This window comes from Mastigoproctus giganteus, chromosome 2 (genome assembly GCF_048544385.1).
Source record: "Mastigoproctus giganteus isolate SK-2022 chromosome 2, ASM4854438v1, whole genome shotgun sequence".
In the NCBI taxonomy this organism is placed as follows: Eukaryota; Metazoa; Arthropoda; class Arachnida; order Uropygi; family Thelyphonidae; genus Mastigoproctus; species Mastigoproctus giganteus.
This window is the reverse complement of record NC_143576.1, coordinates 85,532,994-85,555,126: the sequence shown is the minus strand read 5'-3', so window position 1 is coordinate 85,555,126 and position 22,133 is coordinate 85,532,994. Positions and strand designations below refer to the sequence as shown.

The following is a 22,133-nucleotide window of genomic DNA, read 5'->3' as shown; positions in this document are numbered from 1 at the left end:
TCGAGCAAAATAATTCCATACATTTGATTTCATCTTAGACATATTAAGAGTAATAAATATTAATTAGTAGGAATTTATATCACTGACAATTTTAAATAAAAGTATTGAAGATAACAAAGGCACAATACTATGCGTCACTCCCGCAAGCACTGAATGAAGAGTCTAAACGAGGCAAGTTTCAAAATTTTCACGAAAGAAATTTTTTATTTATTTACTTGCAATTTTTTTTCCCCAATTAAATCTATTGAATTTTCAAAATTACATAAAAGCTAAATTTGGTGAAGCTTCTTTTTGGAGAACATTTGATCGCAAATTTAATAGGAATAAAGAAGCAAAAAACTTTCTACGATTGAAATTTGATGCAATATCAGCAAATCTGTTTCTAGTGGGTAACCATCAATAAAGCACGTTCCACAACTCACTCAGTCGTAAATGAGTACACCTTCATCGTGCCATGATACAGGTGGGAAGATAAAAGGTACCCCTCCTAGATTTGGGCCACTTGCCCATGAGATTCGTACCTAAACATAAAATAAAATAAAATAAAAAACATGTTTAAAACAAAGCAGTTGAACAATTCAGACAAACGAACAAACGAAAGAAAATTTGTGTAACAAAAAACTATATTCGAGGGCTAACTAAAAAAAATATTCGAATCCGGTTTTAGAAGCTCGGTTTCGGTTTTAACAACTCAATATGAAAACCGGATTTAACCGGTTTATAAAACCGGTTTGCAAGCCCTAATGACCACCTACCTAGTATCCAGAATATGTGTCTTTCGCAGCATGCAACACAGCCAGCCGCCTTGGGAGAGACTCAATTAAGTCTGCAGAAGGTTGCTACGGGTATCTGTAACCATGCAGATGGGAGTTCCTGTAGGTTCCTTGGTGGAGGATCCATCTGTCTGATGTGTCGATCGAGGTGGTTTTCATTCGGTTACGATCCGAGGAATTCGGTGGCCAATGGAGTACTCGTTGTGCTTCTCAACCCACTCACGTACAATTCTGGCAATATGACATGGTGCATTGCCTTGCTGATAGATATGATCGCCCCCACGGAACACAGTCTATGTACAGATGTACCTGATCTGCAATGATCGATAGGTAACCATTTGCATTCAGGATGCCCTCCAGAGGTATTACTGGACCAAGCCATGCCATGAAAACATTCCCCAGACCATAACACCACCTCCACCAGCCTGCCTTCTGCCAACAATCGATACGCGTGTCTGTTGTCAGAGGTTTCACACCTAACACACCACTGTCCATCCACTCAGTGGAGCAGAAACCGTGACACATCGGAAAAGGACACCCGTTGCCACTCAGCCGGGGTCCAGTGTCGGTATTGTTGTGCAAACTGGCGGCGTTGTTTGCGGTGAACAGCATCAGCATGGGTGCTGTCAGCAAGCATCTGCCCCGGAGTCCAATGCGCAACAGGTTTCGATTCACTGTCATATTGGAGAACGCATAGTTTCTTTCTGGTGGCCCCACAGTTCATTTGGATAGCCAGTTGAGCAACAGTAGCGTGCCGATCGGTCCTGACCAACCGTTTCAGCCGACATTCACCTCTGGGGATCAATGGTGCATAGGGCACCACAATTGGCACATCGTGTCATCAAAACTGTCCCATTCGTCCAGTCTTTATACACTTTCACCACTGCAGCACATGAGCATTTCACATAGTCTGCTGTTTCGGAAATCCTGGCACCTCTGGCCCAATAGCCGATGATCATGCCTTTTTCCAGGTCTGATTGGTTGCATGCTTTGCCCATGGCAGAGCTTGTTACTGTGTTCACAAATGCCGAACACCAAGCCTTATATGCTTGCAGTGTGTGAACTTGACACGTGCATTGTATGAATCGCTAGGCATGTGTGATGTCTGCATTGGTGGGTGGTCATAATATTGTGACTGGACGTGTGTGTGTGTGTGTGTGTGTGTGTGAGATCGATTATGAAATACTGGAATAGATGTAAAGGGTATGTCAGATCGGATTAATGCCATAAATCATAGATTTAACCTTACATCTGTCTGTAATCTAATTGGTACTATATAGGTGTTCAAAGTGTATTAAAACATTGGCATAAAAGTACTCACCGGGTTATATGACCAAAAGAACCTATAAAGACCATGATAGCCTGTGTTGGTTTATATATATATATATAAAAAAAAATTACAATGATGATTAAAAAATAAAAATAAAAATATTGTTTGAATAGTTGAAAACTGTTTCAACTTTCATAATGAAATCTTTCATAATAAAATTATGAAAAATCTTTCATAATAAAAAATAAAAAGGTAAAGCAAATATCAGAGGCAGCAAAAAGCATATTCCTCTACATGATGCTTGAAATATAAAAATAAATTAGAATAATGAGATTATATATATACTTATATTTGAATAATGTTTGAAATAATTGAAAACTGAATCTTACATAAAAAAGGGGTAAAGTATACATCAGAGGCAGCAAAAAGTATTTTCCTCTACATGACGCTTGAGATATAAACTTAAGTGAAAATAATGATTAAAAAATTAAATAAGCCAGCAGCATGGCAAGACAGAAGAGCGAAAATTGTGAAATTATACGTAACGATCAAACCAAGATTGGTTTGATCTGTCTTGCCATGCTGCTGGCATTTTTATTTATTTATTTATTTTTTATTTTTTAATCATTATTCTCACTTAGGTATAAAAAGACAATCACAAACCCAAAATGTGGTTTGGTAAGTCTATATTTCACATCCGTGGTAAAGTTAACATTCACAATATTAGAATGTGGTGAAGTGAGTATCCGTAAAAGGTGTGTGTAACAGTCCTAAAGTTAGTGTTCTGTACAAAGGGTTCAACACAAGTTCATAAGCCTTTCTTTAAGTGGCAGAGAAAAGTTACTGGTGTCACATATCTGGACACGTCTGAGAACTTTCTGTTACACAAATCAATGATGATAAAAATGATTCTTTCTTCCAATGATAAAAGGAAGAATCACTTTGCAACATGATGCGTGTTTTCCCCATTACCTGCTGCGTAATATAAATTATGCAATTCCTATAACTAATTAATTGATCATTGTAGTTCCCCCCCTTAAGTGGAACTCCTGATGCAAGATGATTTTATCAAAGCTGCAGTTTATTGCACCATTACCCCCACAATACATCAGTAGGTTGAAGGGGAGAATGTCTATCAGTAATGCCCAAGTAACTGCTGATATGATTCAAAAATTGTGGGAGGAAAGAAAATTTAAATGTGGGGTGACTGCTGCATAACCTCCAAAGCCCATATTACGTATCTACAAACTTTATGTATTTTTCTTCATTCATACACCAGCTTTCCTTTTATGTGAGAAACAAAGACATTATAAATCTCTTTGTTTATAAATTATGTCATAAATCTACTTTGCAATTACCCGGTATGTAGTGCTCATATTTCTTTATTAACAGAAAAAGTCAGCAAAAACTCTTACTTCAGTAAAACCAAATATGCACCAAGTTTGCTAGTGTGTAATAATCAATGAAAAACATAACAACATATTAAATTAATATAAAAGTAAGATAAAATACGATACATACAAAGATACTGGCTGTGGAACTAGAACAGTAGGTTTTGATTCAGAACTGCTTTCTCTATTGTCTTCTTCACTTGCTTGTGTTCCAGCTTAACAAAAAAAAAAACAGATATAGTCACAAAAACATAAGTAAATATAATAGTAACAGTATCAATGTAATAGTATTCTCCACATAGTAGTACTTTACATTTGTCAATGTTAAACTTCATTTGTCACCTCTCAGCCCATCTGCTCAACCTTTCCAGATCCTGTTGCAGCAGAATTGTGTCAGTGGTGTCCTTGACAACCCTGCCAACCTTCGTATCGCCTGCAAACTTGGACATTAAGCTTGATATACCATCATCAATATCATTTATAAATACAGAAAACAATAATGGACCCAACACTGAACCCTGAGGGACTCCACTAATAACATTAGTCTACGATGAGCAGAGTCTATTGATTACCACTCTCTGTCTTCTCCCCCTCAACCACCCCTTTATCCATAGCAGCAATTTGCCTCCAATGCCACACTGCTCCATATTGTGCAGCAGTCTTCCATGTGCAGCAGTATCAAAAGCCTTTCTAAGATCCAAGTATATAACATCAAAGTTATTCCCTGCATCCAGTTCTTTTGTGACTGCATCATAGTATCCAATTAAATTGGTCAGGCAAGACTTCCCCTTAAAAAAACCATGCTGTGTCCGAGCTATAACTGAAGTCTTGTCTAGATGATCCTGCAGTGCTTCTTTAACCAGTGCCTCCATTAATTTTCCTGGAACAGAAGTTAAACTCACAGGTCTATAATTACTTGTGTCAGCCTTTGATCCTCCTTTGTGAATTGGGGTCACATTTGAGCATCTCCAGTCTGTGGGCACCTCCCCTGAGTCCGAGGAAGCTCTCATAATTAAGGCTAAGGGTTTGCTTACTTCCTTTGCTGCCTCCTTTAATATAACTGGACAGATCCTATCCACCCCAGGTGCCTTTCTTGTGTTTATCCTCAACAATTTCTCCTCCACTTTACTCTCAGTTATTACAAGATTCTCTAGCTTACTGCCAGAGTTGAATAGACCTCTGGCATTCCGCTTGTTGAATAACTCCTCATGTGTGAATGCGATGCAAAATATTCATTTAGTTTCTAAGCTACCTGCGCAGGATCATCAACAGTTGACCCATCATTATCAAGTGGACCAATCAGATTCATCCCCTTCTTTCTAGAGTTTACATAAGTAAAGAACTCTTTGCTGTTTTTCTTTGCATTCCTTCCCAAAGATTTCTCGTAATCTGCCTTCGCCTGCCTAACCTCCTTTGTAACTTGGTTACAGATCAACTTGTATCTATCACAGGCTTCTGTGTCACGTGTTAATTTGTATGTATCCCATGCATTTTTCTTCTCTGCCATATGTCTCATTAGTTCATCTGACATCCATTTAGACCTAAACCTTGAAAAATATTTCTTAGTTGGTATGTAAAGCCTAGAAGCTTCCAAGATAAGTCCTTTGAATGCTTCCCATTTTGAATTTGCTGTTGGTAATATCATCAGTTGGTCCCACTGTATAGAATTTAAATACTGTCTCAGTCCATCATAGTAGCCTTTACGAAAGCAATAAACCTTCCCTTTACCCCTAATGGTAGTTACCTCTTTGAGTAAATCCCACTTCAGCACACTGTGATCACTGCCACCTAGTGGTTCCTTTATCTGCAGAATCTTAATGCACGAAGAATCACTACTGATAATCAAATCAAGAGTATTACTCCCTCTAGTTGCCTCCCGAACATGCTGATGTAGAAAACAATCATCCAATAAATCCACAAAAGCCTTGCTATTGTGTGAGTGACCAGCCCCCAAATTCCAGTCACTATCTGGGAAATTAAAAGCCCCCATTATAATACTCTCTGATTTACTGGCCCACTCTATTTCCCTGCACAATTTCTTATTATACTCATCAGAGTCATTAGGCCTATAGCACACTCCTACTCTCAATTTTGATCTCCCAATGATTATGTCACACCAAACTGACTCGACACTGCACTGTCAGCAATGTCGACTGGCTTCACTTCCGTGGATTTTATGTATTTCTTAACTAATAGCATAACCCCTCCTCCCTTCCTATTCTGTCTATCCTTTCTGTAGACATTGTACTCCCCAAATTCCAGTTCTGCATTCCTTATATCTGTGTGACACCACTTCTCTGATATCCCAACAATATCTGCCTTTAATGTTTTGAGCAATACCTCAAATTCATCAAATTTATTTACTAACCTCCTAGCATTGGTGTACACGCAAGTATACATGCACCTGTTTCTATTCTTAACTACCCTAACACAACCCATGTGTTTACTTGTACCACAATGACTCCCAGCAGTCTCTGAAATATCCTGCATCTTGTTTTTCAGGCTTCTGCTCATTCCAATAGAAGCAGTGCAAGAATCAATTTCACCGCTGCCAGTGGCCACTGTTAATCTATTAGTCTTTGTATCCCCCCAAGCTAGCAGTTTTCCGACCCACCTAACACTGCCTCGATAACATCAGCAAATATTCTTGCACCCTTTCTATTTAAGTGTATCCCATCCTTGTAGAAGCAGTCTTGCCTGTTAACAAGTACAGACCAGGCTGAAAAAAATACTACCGCTTGAGCCTTGCACAATCTTTCCAGGGCCGAATTGATCGACAAGGCTCTCATCATATACTCCCTCCTATCGTGTCTGGGCAGAATTGCAGACACTTTCAAATTCAACCCTAATTCACGGCTTTTTTTTCAACAGTGACCAGTACTTGTTAAGTAATTCTGCCGGTCTCGTACTCTTCATATCATTAGTGCCAACGTGAACAACTATATTGTGCACAACTCCAGTCCGTGGGGAGGTTCCCACGGACTGGAGATGTGCAAATGTGTCCCCAATTCACAAAGGGGGATCAAAGGGTGACACGAGTAATTACAGACAAGTTAGTTTAACTTCTGTTCTGGGTAAAATAATGGAGTCACTGGTTAAAGATGCATTGCAGGATCATCTAGACAAGACTGCAGCAATAATTCAGACACAGCATGGGTTTGTTAAGGGAAAGTCTTGTCTGACAAATTTGATTGGTTATTATGATGTGGTTACAAAGGAACTGGATGCAAAAAATAATTTTGATATCATATACTTGGATTTCAGGAAAGCTTTTGACACTGTTGCGCATGGAAGAGTACTGTACAAATTGGAGCAGAATGATATTAAGGGTAAGTTGCTACAATGAATAAAAGGATGGTGCAGTGGGAGAAGACAGAGGATGGTAATCAATGGGTGCTGCTCTTCTTGGACTAATGTTATTAGTGGAGTCCCACAGGGTTCGGTGTTGGGTACACTATTGTTTTGTATATTTATCCATGATATTGATGAAGGTATATCAGGCATGGTATCAAAGTTTGCAGATGATACAAAGGTTGGCAGGGTTGTTAATGACAGTAATGGCAGTGTGTTACTGCAACAGGATCTAGAAAATTTGGGCAGATGGGCTGAGAAGTGGCAACTGAAATTTAACACTGAAAAATGCAAAGTATTGCATATGGGTATAAGTAACCCCAGAGAAACGTACCAACTGTGTTGTGCTATACTTAAGGAGATAGAAAATGAAAAAGACCTGGGAGTAATTGTGCAATCAGATATGAAGTTTTCTGAGCAATGCAGACTGGCTGCCAGGGTGGTCATGGGGTTTTGTCAATGATACATAGGAATTTTGCTAGCAACGAAAAGGAGGTGATTGTCACACTGTATAAGCCAATGGTCAGGCCACACCTTCAGTACTGTGTACAGGACTGGAGGCCTCATTTTAGTAAGGATGTAGATTTGCTTGAACGTGTACAGAGAAAGGCAACAAGATTGGTGAGGGGAATGAAGGGATCCTCTTACAAAGAGAGAGGCTTAAGTTCTGCAAATTGTAGCTGCTGGTGACTAGCCATCTGCGAGGTGATCTGATTGAGATGTATAAGGCCTTGAATGGGTTAAGCATGCTGAATTCTGATGGGATTCTTCCACTTGTTCAGATTACGAACCTAAGGGAGCATAAATTGAAATTGAAGGACAGATATAGAATAGATGTGCGGAAATTTGCCTTTAGCCAGCGGGTGGTTAATTGCTGGAACAAACTTCCATCTGTCGTTGTGGAAGTTGATAGGTTAATAAATTTAAGGAGGAACTGGACAAATATTCAGAGGGGATTGTTTTGTATTTTTTTTTTTTTTTTTTTTTTGACTGATGCTGCATAAGCTCATATGCTTGATTTCTTGCATCATGTGCCACTACTACTTTGATCCTGTTACTTTGCTGCTCTAATCTGAGGCACATGATTTTGTTTAAATTCAATTTAACTTGAGAATAATACACTAAACTGATAGATCCCTAAATGCAATAATACATATTACTCTATCAAGTTTAAGTTGATAGAGTAATAATGGAGTCACTGGGTAAAATAATGGAGATGTCAACTAGTTAGTATGAAATAATTTTCATACTAACTAGTTGACATTTCTGTTCACTGACATTTGTGGGTGGGAGTTAAAATTCAAAACAGTAAAAAGATAAGCAATCAATAACAAAGAACATGGCACACACAAATTGCAAGTAACACGAAACGTGCAAGTGAGAACGGAATAACAAGTTACGAATCTTTAAAAATAGGAATGAAGAGAAGATTATGAAAATTAATTTTTTTATATGATTGAAGATTTCATGGAAGTGTAAACACATTTTACCATAATAATCCACAGAATTCCAGCTGTCGGTATTATCGCAAATTCAATAAGATCAAGGTTACTATCCATTTATGATAGATTGCGCTAACATAAAAGCGCAATAAACAGGTGACTGCTAATTGTTTTTATTGTTTTATGGTTGTGACCTCGAAATCGGACTGAACCATGTGGTACGGTCAGAGACAATTGTAGGGTGATCTCCAGTGCTGCGGTCTCCTACCCTGATTAAACGGCATGTTGTCCCAATTAAGCGAAATAAACCCTGGCTATTTTCTCGATTGGGTTCTGTTTTTTTAAGATTTTCCCCAAATAAACTGCTGCCCTGATTAACCGGTGGGCCAAATAACCAGAATCCACTGTATATATATATATATATATTTTAGAAATAAACAAGAAGTTACCTTTTATTCAGTCCGTAGGATTTCTTCTTTACCAAATCTCCTTATACGAATAAATTACGAAACAATACTTTGAAACAAAATTAACCGGTGGGCCAAATAACCAGAATCCACTATATATATATATATTTTAGAAATATACAAGAAGTTACCTTTTATTCAGTCCGTAGGATTTCTTCTTTACCAAATCTCCTTATACGAATAAATTACGAAACAATACTTTGAAACAAAATTACATAATTTAAAATAATTTAAAACTCATGTGTTCCTTCACTAATGACACACGGACAGTCCAACACCCCAGAATCACAGCAGTGAACCCTAACCCGATCCCAGAAATATTAACCCCCCCCCATGCAACCTCCAGTGAAGGAAGACATTTTGTCATAAACACGAATTTGGAATACGAATAAAATACTATTAAAATAACATAAAAGTACGATAAAACAATGCAATTAAAAATTCCTCACTGGAATACAAATAAAATACTATTAAAATGTGATAAAACAATGAAATTAAAGAATTTCTCCCTTAAGCGGACTAAAACTTTTCAACTAGTGTCATGTTCACAGGGTGGAATGAAACTAACGAAACAGGTGTATGTTTGGAATCTTAGAAATAGGAGAATAGTCTTTGGTACACATGGGTTCGAATACCCACGAATCAGATATGAGAAACGGATGATGACCATTAATAGAGGTTTTTTTTTGTATTTTTCACTTCTAAAGTCTCAGCAATCAATAACTTAGTATAATTATGTTGAATATTTAATTTTGGCTTCATTAAACAGGAATGTGTGGTTTTCATTTATCACATGGAATGCTAGTTCCGATGCGTTCGCACGTGATGCATGAACTCGTGCTTCGTGTTGCTTAACCCTTGAGTTTAAAATATACCTGGTAGATCCAATGTAAGAAGAATCACAATCCTTACAAGAAATGTGGTAGGTGAGGTCATGTGTTTGTCTGGAAGTCGATAGAACTGTGTGATTTTTGAGTGTAGCATATAATTTACGGACCGGTTTTGCTAGTATTTCATTTCTGTACCTCTAAAAAGTTTGTTAATTTGTCTATACTAGTGTTCAACATACGGCATTGAAATAAAATATTTTTTATTAATTCTGTCAAATAAAATATAATTAGCCTCAACCAGTAACTTAATTAGCTCAAATATCTCTTTTTTGGGCAACTTTCTACTGTTAATGCTAATAGTGTTATTATTTAATAAATCCCAAATTACATCCAGCACATATATTACATTAACATTAGTGTATAATGAAACAACATCAAGGGAAAATAATTTAACTCCTCCCCCAATCTTGTGGTCTTTTAAATTTGTATATAAAGTATCATAATTCTTTATACTGTATTTTAATACCTGCCGAAAAGGTTTTATAATCCAATATAAATGTGTTGCCAAGGCAGAAAAAGCAGAATTTTTGTACGAGACTATAGGCCGAAAATGGTGTCTGGGTTTGTGTAGTTTTATCGCATTTTAATAGTATTTTATTCATATTCCAGTGAAGAATTTTTAATTGAATTGTTTTATCGTACTTTTATCTTATTTTAATAGTATTTTATTCGTATTCGAAATTCACGTTTATGACAAAATGTCTTCCTTCACTAGAGGTTGCATGGGGGGGGGTTAATATTTCTGGGATCAGGTTAGGGTTCGCCGCTGTGATCCTGGTGTGTTGGACTGTCCGTGTGTCAATAGTGAGGAACACTATGAGTTTTAAATTATTTTAAATTATGTAATTTTGTTTCAAAGTATCATTTCAAAATTTATTCATATAAGGAGATTTGGTAAAGAAGAAATCTAATGGACTGAATAAAAGGTAACTCCTTGTTTATTTCTAAAATATTAATAGAATATAGGAAAAACTGAGCATATGTAAGCTCTCATTTATGTAGTATATATATATATATAGCCTAATCCAACCTTTAATAGGCATAGATTTGGATTAAAGCTTAGATAATAAGGGTAAAGCTAAAAAAGTATTTAATAATGGATACATTATCTTTAATTCTTACAATTACTTTAAAGAGGGGGATAAAATTTCCTAAAACAACTAAATATTACTTCTAGTTCATCTGAGTCAGTATAATCCAAAACTGCCTATAACATATATAACATATATGAATTGTGCTAAATGTTTTCTTTATATTGTATATGTTTATAATGAGTGAAGTTTGTATTTTATTTATTTGTTCTCAAACTACGAATATTTTCAAGTTAAATGTAAACATCAGACAAATCAAAAGTTGGCTTTCAAGAACAACAAACTGATTTGTAAATCAGATAATTATTCATAAAGAACTGCATTCATAAGCTTCTACTTTAAATAATAACTTACCATCTGCACCATCTGGTTGTCCTAACCTTCTCTGATACCGTCTACTTGGAATTCGAACAACAGAAGGTGGAAGCCGTATCCTACATTGAAGGCTTAGCTGAGACTGGTTATCAGATCTACCACTATAAATTTATTTTAAAGAAGTATAAGTTATTTGTAAAATTAATATTTTGATTATAAATGTTCATCACGAATTTTAAAAATAAATGTACTTACCATTGTACAGCATGCTAATTACTGTATATAAAATCACTCATAACACTGGCTGTATTATACAAATTCTTTATAAGATTTAAAATGCGTTCCCAATTCAAAGGGAGACATTAGTAATTACAGACCTGTTGGCCTGACTTCTGTACCAGGGAAAATAATGGAGGGAATGCCTAAAGAAGTAATGCAGGATTGTATAAAGAGGAATACAGTTACACTGCAGTCAAAGCATGGATTTGTTAAGGGTTGATCTTGTCTGACCAATATGATTGGATAGTATGATATAATAACAAAAGAACTGAATGAAAAAAAATAATTTTGACATCACATATTTGGATTTCAGGAAAGCTTTTGAAGGAATATACATAAATGACTGCTGTGCAAATTGAAGTGGTGTGGCATTTATAGAGCAAGTTGCTGCTATGGATAAAGGGATGTTTAAGTAGGAGAACACAGGGTGGTTATCAATGCACAGCTCTTCTTATTATTTGTGGAGCCCCCAGGGTTCAGCGTTGGACCCATTCACATTTTCTATATTTATTAGTGATACTGATAAATGCATGTCAGGCTTAATGTCTAAGTTTGCCGATGATATACGAAGGTTTGCAGAGTAGTTAATCACAGTCATCTTGGTAAGCTACTTGGTACATAACAAGATCTAGACAAATGGACTGGGAAATGAAACTGGGAAAATCACAACTGTGTGGTACCACATTCAAGGCAGTGTAGAATGAAAAAGACCTGGGGGTAAAGGAAGTGATCATCCCATTGTACAAGGCAATGGTTAGGCCACATCTTGAGTACTGCATACAGGACCAGATACCTCATTTTGGACAGCGATCAGTTAAAATGGGTGCAGAGAAGGGGCAATTGGGAAGGGGAGCAAAAGCAGTACTAGGTACTCAGTACCAGGAAAGGCTTCAGTTTTGCAAGCTACTTGGTACATAACAAGATCTAGACAAATGGACTGGGAAATGAAAACTGAAATGTAATATTGACAAATGTAAGGTACTTCTTATGGGGGAGCAGTAATCACAACTGTGTGGTACCACATTCAAGCCAGTGTAAAATGAAAAAGACCTGAGGATAAAGGAAGTGATCATCCCATTGTACAAGGCAATGCTTAGGCCACATCTTGAGTACTGCATACAGGACCAGATACCTCATTTTGGGCAGGGATCAGTTAAAATGGGTGCAGAGAGGGAGCAATTAGGAAGGGGAGCAAAAGCAGTACTGGGTACTCAATACCAGGAAAGGCTCCAGTTTTGCAAATTGCAGCTTCTGGAGACTATGCATCTGTGAGGGGATCTGATTGAGATGTTTATGGCCTTGAATGAATTGAGTAAGCTCAATGCTAATGAAATCTTTCCTCTTGCTCAGACTACATACCAGTGGACATAATTCAAATTCAGGAAGGATGGTTATAAGTTGTACATGCAGAAATTTGCTTTAAGGTGGTTGGCTGTTGAAAAAAACTTGCCATCTGATGTAGAGGTGGTTTTAATAAATTCAAGAAAGAACTACATAAATTGTTACAGGAATGAACATGTAAAATGAGAAGCGTTATTTCCCCCCCCCCCTCTTATTTTTGGCTGATGCTATATAAGCTTGCTTTCTAGCATTGTTTGTCACTAAGTTCTATAACAATAATAATTTTTTTTAAATAGTATAAATTGCTATTTAATTTTTTTAAAAATATAGTAGTCAATAAAAGTATATATGCAAACACTCATTTAAAAATAGATTATATTAATCATGACAACAAAATGCAAAGCAACAAAGCCTACACAGTAACAGCCAAGAAAAAATATATATATAAAAAAATAATAATAATATTTTAACCACTTCATTTACCCATTTCTTCAAACAATATGTATCAATTTCACTTATTTTCAAACTACCCACTTCCACAACACCAGGTGGAAGACTATTCCAATAAGCAATTATTCTCTGGCTGAATGCATTCTGCACCATCCCTTTTCAATTCAAATTTATGTCTCTTTGGTTGTCATTTGAGAAAGGGTAAAGATGCCATTGGCATTCAGTTTACTTTACCCATTTAAAGCCTTATACACTAAAGGTCATCATACATATGCTGGTTTCCAGAGCCTGAAATTTGCAGAACCCCAGTCTTTCTTGGTAAGAATATGTGCCCCAATTAATCCTGTTGCTTTCCTCTAACCTCTAACCAAACTTTCCAAAAGATCAATGTCCTTCTGAAAATGAAATGCAAGGTATAACTGTATGCAGTATTCCAGACAGAACCTAACTTTTGCCTTATACAAGAGACAATTACCTCTTTGTCACTGCTTGGCAAATTTCAAATGATATACAGGAACCCCCATGAGCTTGCTCCAGCAATCTGTTTGCACTGCTCAGAGAACTTTGTTACAGCCTATACAATACCCCTAGGCATTTTTCTTATAAACTACCTTCAATTTGTCTATGCAAATGGTATGTTATTCCAGTTTTAGTGTACCCCATGCTTGTTGTTTGTTTGTTTGTTATTTAGTTTTTAGAAGCATTAGCAACTAAGGCCATATTGCTCCAAGAATATGCGGTGCTCATTCCCTGACCTTTCCGCATCCTCCATATTTGGTGGTCACGGGCTCGAACCCTGGTCTAATCAAGAAGAGTGTGCTATGCACTGCTGTTCCTGCCCACCTGGCTACAAAGGTGCCATACCCCATGCAGTACACCTTGCAAGATACTGCAATAAATCGTAATTACCATTTTTCAACAAATCTACCTAGTTTATCCAGATATTTGAAGTCACAATACACTCATTAGCTGCTTGCAGTCAAATTGATCCAATTTGTGAAGTCTTTAATACTGTGGAACAGTATTTAAGGCTTCACTAAAATTTATTTGTTAAATATGCATAATGGCATTTCACTTAATGACAAGTGAAAATTACCACCAATATTTGATTTTCAACGTCCTGTAGCTCATCATAATGACAACTTAAAAATAATTCCCAGAAATATGAATAATATAACTTTTTAGAAAAATTAAGAATGCCACCAAACATCAGTCCCTCAAGCTGATTTAAAAAAATAAAAAAAAAAAATCACTGTTACAACTACTGTCAAACCAAAATGTCATTTAGTAGTAGAAGGTACTCAATATGCTATTTTAACTTTTTCAGTACAGCAGACTCTCGATTAACCAGGACACTTCAAGATTCCAAATAAAAAAAATTAAAAAATTTAAAAAAAATCAACCAGAAATCATAAAATTCAAGTAATAATTAGAATAAGTATAAACAGATGTTTTGCAAGTTGTAAATAAGTGACAAGAAGCAACGTTATAAGTCGTCATTGGGAGATTAGTGTACCTATCATCTTGCAACCCCTCCCTCCCGCTGCTCAAAAAATAAAAAAAGAAATAAAAAAAGAAACCAAATGTTTAGTTTGTTTTAGTGTGGCGCATCAATTGTTGTGTTCCATCGCACTACAAAAGGACAAATTTTGTTTTGTTATACATGTCAGGGATGTCGGAATTTATTATTATTTTTTTTATAGTAACTTTTTTTCTTTTTTTTTGTTTAGAAATAGCAAAAATTATGGGCAAATGCAAGAGTTGTGCTTTCAATTAAACAAAAACCTCAAATTATTCAAAAGTTTGAATAAGTAACACCATGCTTAACACTGCTCACATATTCAGTTATTTCATGATGACCCACAGCAGAGCTTGAAATCCACAATATCATGCTTTTCAGCATGCTAAATATTCCAACTGAAAGAGTGCAAGAATCACTTTTGCCTTTGCTTGTAGCTTTTGGTTGTTATTGGGTTTTAGGTGCATCAGTAACTAAGGCTATATTGAGCCATATACATTGTCTGTAAATTGCATGTGTTCTGTGGTTGATTTTCTGTTTGCAGGATTAAAAGCCCAAATTTCCGGGAAAGTAAAACCATGCTACTTCGTCTGAGACCAACTAACTCAGCCACATTGTCAAAAAGGCCTCATGTCATCGGCATGAGGTCTTTTTCATAAATTTGTGAAATTCTTTTTTACGAGGTGTTTTTCATAAAAATTCTATCCACAATGCTTTCCATGAGGACCTGTCTGTGGCTCTGTTTAATCTAATAATCTGTGTATCCCACCCTCCCCAAGCTATGAGTTTTCAAACCCACCTAACTCTGCTATCGAGGCAGAGTTAGGTGGGTTAAGTGTATCCCATCCCTGAAAAAAAAAAGTAGGAATGTGAGTTGACTAGGAGCTATAAATATTTTTGTTACAGTGATGTTTTCATTCAGATGGTATTTGTCATAATGGGATTTTACTGTAAGTCAATTTGTTCAGAGACATTATGAAAACTGTGATATTATTTCTTAGGAAGGGAAAATGATTATTAATACACAGAAGGGCAATGACAACCTCATCACATGAATCTTCGCTCTTGAACTATTACAATTATAATATCTACTGCACGTTAAATGATTATAAGTGTTTGTGCAACACGCTCGTAGGTATGTCTAGAATTGGTGAAAATATTCAATACTAGTCTACTGCTGTCATCCTAATCTGTCAACTGTATTTTCATCCAAACTGCTATCTGTAGGTTTAGTATTGTACATTCATTGTTCATGATTACAAAATTTTAAAAAAATGCATACGTATTTCAACCATTAGGTATGTATGTATGTAGGACAATACATGTGATGCCGTGCTTGGCTGTTCCAAGTGTTCCAGAGTTCTGGTGGGTGTTACGGTTTCAAGGTTTAAAACTATGCAACTTTACCTTTGAATAATGTAATTTTTATTTATTATTTTTTTTTTAATTAAAGACTAGGAGGCTTCGACTCCTGCTCGCTTTGCTCACCCACACTTTTTTATGTAAAATGTAGAGGTATACGGAGTAAGTCAAATCTTTTCTACCTAAAATACACACCTGTCGATACGCACTAATCGATATCTAATCAGGAAATGTAATTATTTACCTGTGCATTTGTGGTGCTTGTCATTCTCAAGGTTGAATAAATATCACTATGTAATTATTTACTTGTGTTTACATAGGTCAATTAGGAAAAGGTCTTTTGCTTCGGATTCCATAATGCATGAGGAATATTATTGCATCCAAAAGAGCAGAACTAAAATACTGATATATTTACAAACTACACAAATATTAAAAATATTTACAAAATACTAAACTATTTACAAATATTGTATACAATATTCATTAATATACAAAAAACGTTACAATGGAACATCAAATGTTAGACGGGGAAGCACATGCATGAGGTTGGTGAACGTTATGGAGGCAGTTGTCAATAATTAATTGCATTTGTAGTGAAGTAATTGCCGCGTCTTCTTCTCCCATTGGCTTGAATAATATTGTAGCCAATAAAATTTAAAACATATAAAATATCATTATTTTAATTTTTGTAAAATAAATTCCATCGAATTTTCTGATTGAACCACATAATACTTTCGCAGCCAACTAGCCATTTTATCCTAAATTCAGCACTACTTGCCAATCTTACTGTGAAGCTCACTTTCTCAAAGTTCAAACCCCAACCACCATTCAACTGAACGTTAATTAAAATCACAGAATATGAAATTCGGATAGTAAAGGAGTTTTAGCTATTAATGTGAATATACTGGTTGATTAAATAATATGAACCAGAGCTATAATGCTAAATACATTCTACGTTGATATTCAATATTTGGAAAAGAATAAGAGAAGTTTACCTCAATATGATAAGTAGAACACTTCCGTATGATACTCTCCAGAAATTAAAACAAAAACAATTAAAAAATCGAAAATCTTACATTACAGTAAGAAATAATTAAAAATCAATTTAATGCAATTAAAACTTAAGCCAAAAATTAATTTAATGAAAAAATTGCAAAACGATTTTCCTTCCTAAAAGTTGTCAGCTTCAGGAAGGTAAATCATTTTGCGATTTTTTTCGTTAAATTAATTTTTTACTTAATTTTTAATTGCGTTAAATTGAATTTTAATTGCGTTAAATTGAATTTTAATTGCATTCATTTGATTTTTAATTATTTCTTACTGTAATGTAAGATTTTCGATTTTTTAATTGTTTTCATTTTAATTTCTGGAGAGTATCACACAAAAGTGTTATACATATTATACTGAGGCAAACTTGTCTTATTCTTCTACAAATACTGGTTGATTAAAAAATTTTCTTTGTCCTCTTTTTTTTATCCAATCTATGTCCATAGGCCAAGTCTGCTCCACAGTGTTTTTGGAATTACGAGCATCCGAAGAAATATCTGAACATTTTATTTTCACCCAGATCTTTCATTTGATTGAGAAGCAACAATATCAGAAAACAAACTGGATAAGTAATGCACACATATTTCACAAAACTATCAACTGTTTTGTTTACGCATTAAGAAACACATTCACTTGCCTGTGCCTCTCAACCAAAAAAGAAGATTCCCAAATAAAGTGACTGTGAGGAAGATATCCTGATGAAGGTGATGAAAATAAAAATAACATAATATTCACTGTGTTAAATAAGATAGTTTTATTCAAACTACATATATGGCCGCTTTATGGGGCCTTCATCAGTGCAATTTACTCCTGATCTAACTGATTTTATATAATAAGGCTAAAAATATTTACAGGTGTATGTATACTTGCATGTACACCAATGCTAGGAGTATAGTTAATAAATTTGATGAGCTTAAAGTGCTAGTCAAGACATCAAAGGAAGATACTGTTGGGATATCAGAGACGTGGGGTCAAACAGACATAAGCAGTGCAGAATTGCAATTTGGGGAGTACAATGTGTACAGAAAGGATAGACAGGACACGAAGGGAGGAGGGGTTATGCTGTTAGTTAAGAAACACATAAAATCAAAGGATGTGCATCCAATTTATGTTGGTGGACAATGCAATGTTGAATCTGTTTGGCGTGACATAAACACTGGGAAAGTAAAAATGAGTAGGTGTGTGTTATAGGCCTAATGAATCTGATGTGTATAATCAGCAATAGTGCAGAAAAATAGAGTGGGTCAGTAAATCAGAATGTCTTATAATGGGGGATTTTAACTTTCCAGATATCGACTGGAACTTGTGGTTTGGTCACTAGCACACTAGCAAGACTTTTGTGGATTTATTGGATGACTGTTTTCTACAGCAACATGTTCGAGAGGCAACCAGAGGAAGTAATACTCTTGATATGATTATCAGCAGTGATTATTCATGCATTAAGAATTTGCAGATCAAGGAACCACTGGGTGAAAGTGATCACAACGTACTCATGTCGGAATTACTTAAAGATGTAATTACCATCAAGGCTAAAGGGAAGGGCTATTGCTTTTGTAAAGGTGACTACAGGGGTCTCAGACAGTTTTTAAATTGTGTATAGTGGGATCAACTGATGATGTTACTAATGTTGAATTCTAAATGAAACCTTTAGGGACATAATTTTGGAGGCTACTAAGCTCTTCATTCCAAAAAATAAACACTGTTCAAGGTTTAGGAATAAATAATGGATGTCAGATGAACTAATGAGGCTCCTGGCAGAGAAGAAAAATGAATGGGATGCATATAAAGTATCAGGTCACAAGGAAGCCTATGGCAGATATAAACTAGTCAGTAATCAAGTCACAAAGGAGGTTAGGCAAGTGAAGAAGGTGAAGCAAGTGAAGCAAAGTGGAGGAGAAATTGTTGAAGTTATCCGTATTTTCATCTCCTCGGGTCCAGTGAACCCAGTTCAAAGGTCAACTAATAAATTCTATAATTTTTACTTTATGGACACAGCTGAAATTCGCTATAGGTGAAGCCAGAACTGTTTTCTTCGATTTTTCCACTTCAATTTTCAATACCTTCTATTGAATTTCATGCAAATGACAAAAATGTGACATCAAGTGTGTATTTTTTTAGGCCTTTTTCTGTTATTTTTCTAAACCCACCCTAAGCCTAGGGTCTTTGAAATGCGACAACGCGAGCTACTGTGAGTTGACATAAGAAGCAATAAAGTGAAACAGTAGCAACAATTGTTTTTGAAAGGCGAACAGATCGTATTTCCTTTCTTCAACGTGTATTGCTCCTACGAACAGAAAATCAGGGAAATTCATCTTTTAGAAACAAGAAAAACTGGTGTAAAACTGATAACACTGCAATGAGCATTTGATAAAAAAAAACAAAGTTTGCTTTATCGTAATTGTTTTTAGTAAACAATATCAGAACAGCAGTTTCCTGGGTTTCATCTTCCAACGAAATTTCGAGAAAATATTTCTATTTGTAGCTGCATTATAAACTTCGAAAACTAGTGTGCAAAAGAAGAAGAAAAAAATCATCCGCTATGAATAATGAATTGTTTCTTGAAATGTGTATTCTTCACAAAACTGCAATATTTTCTAACAGTACAAAGCTAACAGATTGCAACTAACGGCTGCTGAAAAAGTATTCTTAGAAGATATTTGCTTGTTACGCTTTGATGTCATCGCAAAGGGAGAAATTCTGTTTTAGTACAGAAGCTGAATAAATTCACTATCCATGGTCATAATGCTGTTCTGAACTGCAATAAACAGATAAACCCCGCTAAAAAATAGATTTTCTCCCCATCACTTCTCTTACTTTGCTGTGGTTTTTTGCGAGCAATTTCACATAATCAAGTCAGTGACTGCTAAATGAGATGCTGTTTCTTGTATTCACTCTCTCAATTTAGGGATCTCTGACCATGTGGTCATCCTGGAGTATAAACAGAAAATTTGTTAGTCGGAATGCTGCCCACCAATGGCACCAATTATCAACTCTTTTACTGTCCTACTAATTTTCAACATGTGCAGATAATCGACTTGGGCAAAATTCGAAAGTGCTACTTCAATTAGGAGCAAAAACCATTTGCCCCAAAATAACGAATTACTTTAGGAACAATAAAGGACGACTACTGATGATTTTACTGACTGGAAGGAAGTGTCCGCAACTCTACAAGGCGGTCACTCAAAGGAAAGTAACTGTAGTCATTTGTATTCAATGAAAACTATATGGCAATGTTTGAAATGTATAATGCAGTTCACTGGCTAATATCTCCAGTGGGATTATTGCAAAATATTGTTCCGAAAAACAATTACAATAAAGCAAAAGTGGGTTTTTTATCAAATACATACCGGACAAAAATCGGACTAATCTGAAAAACTTAGGCATCCTACGATGCATTAGCATTAGCATTAGTAGAGGCATTTGATGCAAGAAAGCAAGCTTATGCAGCATCAGCCAAAAAAAAAAAAAAAAAAAAAAAACCACTTCCACTTCACCTCTCTGTTCGTTCAAAATATCTGTCCAGCTGAGCCTTAAACTTATTTAGGCTATCAACTTCCACGACGCGGGATGGAAGTCTGTTCCACCAACCAACCACCCGCTGGCTAAAGGCAAATTTCCGCACGTCTATCCTACATCTGTCTTTCCTCAATTTGAATTTATGCCCTCTCAGGTGATTATTCTGAGCAAGAGGAAGAATCCCATCAGCAATGAGCATGCTCAAACCATTCAAGGCTTATACACTTCTATCAGATCACCTCGCTGGTGCCTAGTCTCCAGACACTGTAATTTGCAAAACTTAAGTCTTTCTTCATAAGAGCACCCCTTTGTTTCCTTCACTAATCTTGTTGCCCTTCTCTGTACACGTTCCAGCAGCTCTACATCCTTCTTGAAATGAGACCTCCAGACCTGTATACAGTACTCTAGGTGTGGCCTGACCATTGCCTTATACAAGGGATTAATCACCTCCTTATCCCTGCTAGAAAAATTCCTATATATCATTGACAATACACCATGAGCTACTCTTGCAGCCCATCTGCACTGCTCAGAGAACTTCATATTTGCCTGCACAACCACCCCCAGGTCCCTTTCATTCTCTACCACTGTCAGTATAGTACCACAGAGTTGATACGTTGCTCTGGGGTTGCTGTTTCCCATGTGTAGTACTTTACATTTGTCAATGTTAAACTTCATTTGCCACTTCTCAGCCCATCTGCTCAACCTTTCCAGATCCCGTTGCAGCAGCATAGTGTCAGTAGTGTCCGTGACAATACTGCCTACCATTGTATCGTCTGCAAACTTAGACATTAAGCTTGATATACCCTCATCAATATCATTTATGAATACAGAAAACAATAATGGACCCAACACTGAGCCCTGAAGGAATCCACTAATAACATTAGTCCACGACGAGCAGTGTCCATTGATTACCACTCTGTCTTCTCCCCCTCAACCACCCCTTTATCTACAGCAGCAATTTGCCTCCAATGCCACACTGCTCCAATTTCTGCAGCAGTCTTCCATGTGCAACAGTATCAAAAGCATTTCTAAGATCCAAGTATATAATATCAAAGTTATTCCCTGCATCCAGTTCCTTTGTGACTGCATCATAGTATCCAATCAAATTGGTCAGGCAAGACTTCCCCTTAACAAAACCATGCTGTGTCCGAGCTATAGCTGAAGTCTTGTCTAAATGATCCTGCAGTGCTTCTTTAACTAGTGCCTCCATTAATTTTCCTGGAACAGAAGTTAAACTCACAGGTCTATAATTACTTGTGTCAGCCTTTGATCCTCCTTTGTGAATTGGGGTGATATTTGCACATCTCCAGTCTGTGGGTACCCCCCTGAGTCCAAGGAAGCTCTCATAATTATGGCTAAGGGTTTGCTTACTTCCTTTGCTGCCTCCTTCAATATAACTGGATAGATCCCATCCACCCCAGTTGCCTTTCTTGTGTTTATCTTCAACAATTTCTCCTCCACTTTACTCTCAGTTATTACAAGATTCTCCAGCTTACTGCTAGAGTTGAATACACCTCTTGTTTTCCCCTCGCTAAATAACTTCTCATGTGTGAATGTCGATGCAAAATATTCATTCAGCATGTCAGCTACCTGAGCAGGATCATCAACAGTGGACCCATCGATATCAAG

At 36.2% G+C, this 22,133-nt stretch overlaps 1 protein-coding gene across 1 annotated transcript in view; it reads right to left on the bottom strand.

The window, feature by feature from the left end:
- The window catches only part of LOC150089384 (band 4.1-like protein 4), a 582,252-nt gene that overhangs the window by 84,868 nt on the left and 475,251 nt on the right, over nt 1-22,133 (bottom strand). The window contains exons 12-13 of the mRNA XM_090389965.1: nt 11,030-11,151; nt 3,565-3,649 (exon numbers count right to left, since the gene is read on the bottom strand). Of these exons, the coding sequence (XP_090246091.1) occupies nt 3,565-3,649; nt 11,030-11,151 (207 nt within the window). The remainder of the gene's footprint in view (nt 1-3,564; nt 3,650-11,029; nt 11,152-22,133) is intronic.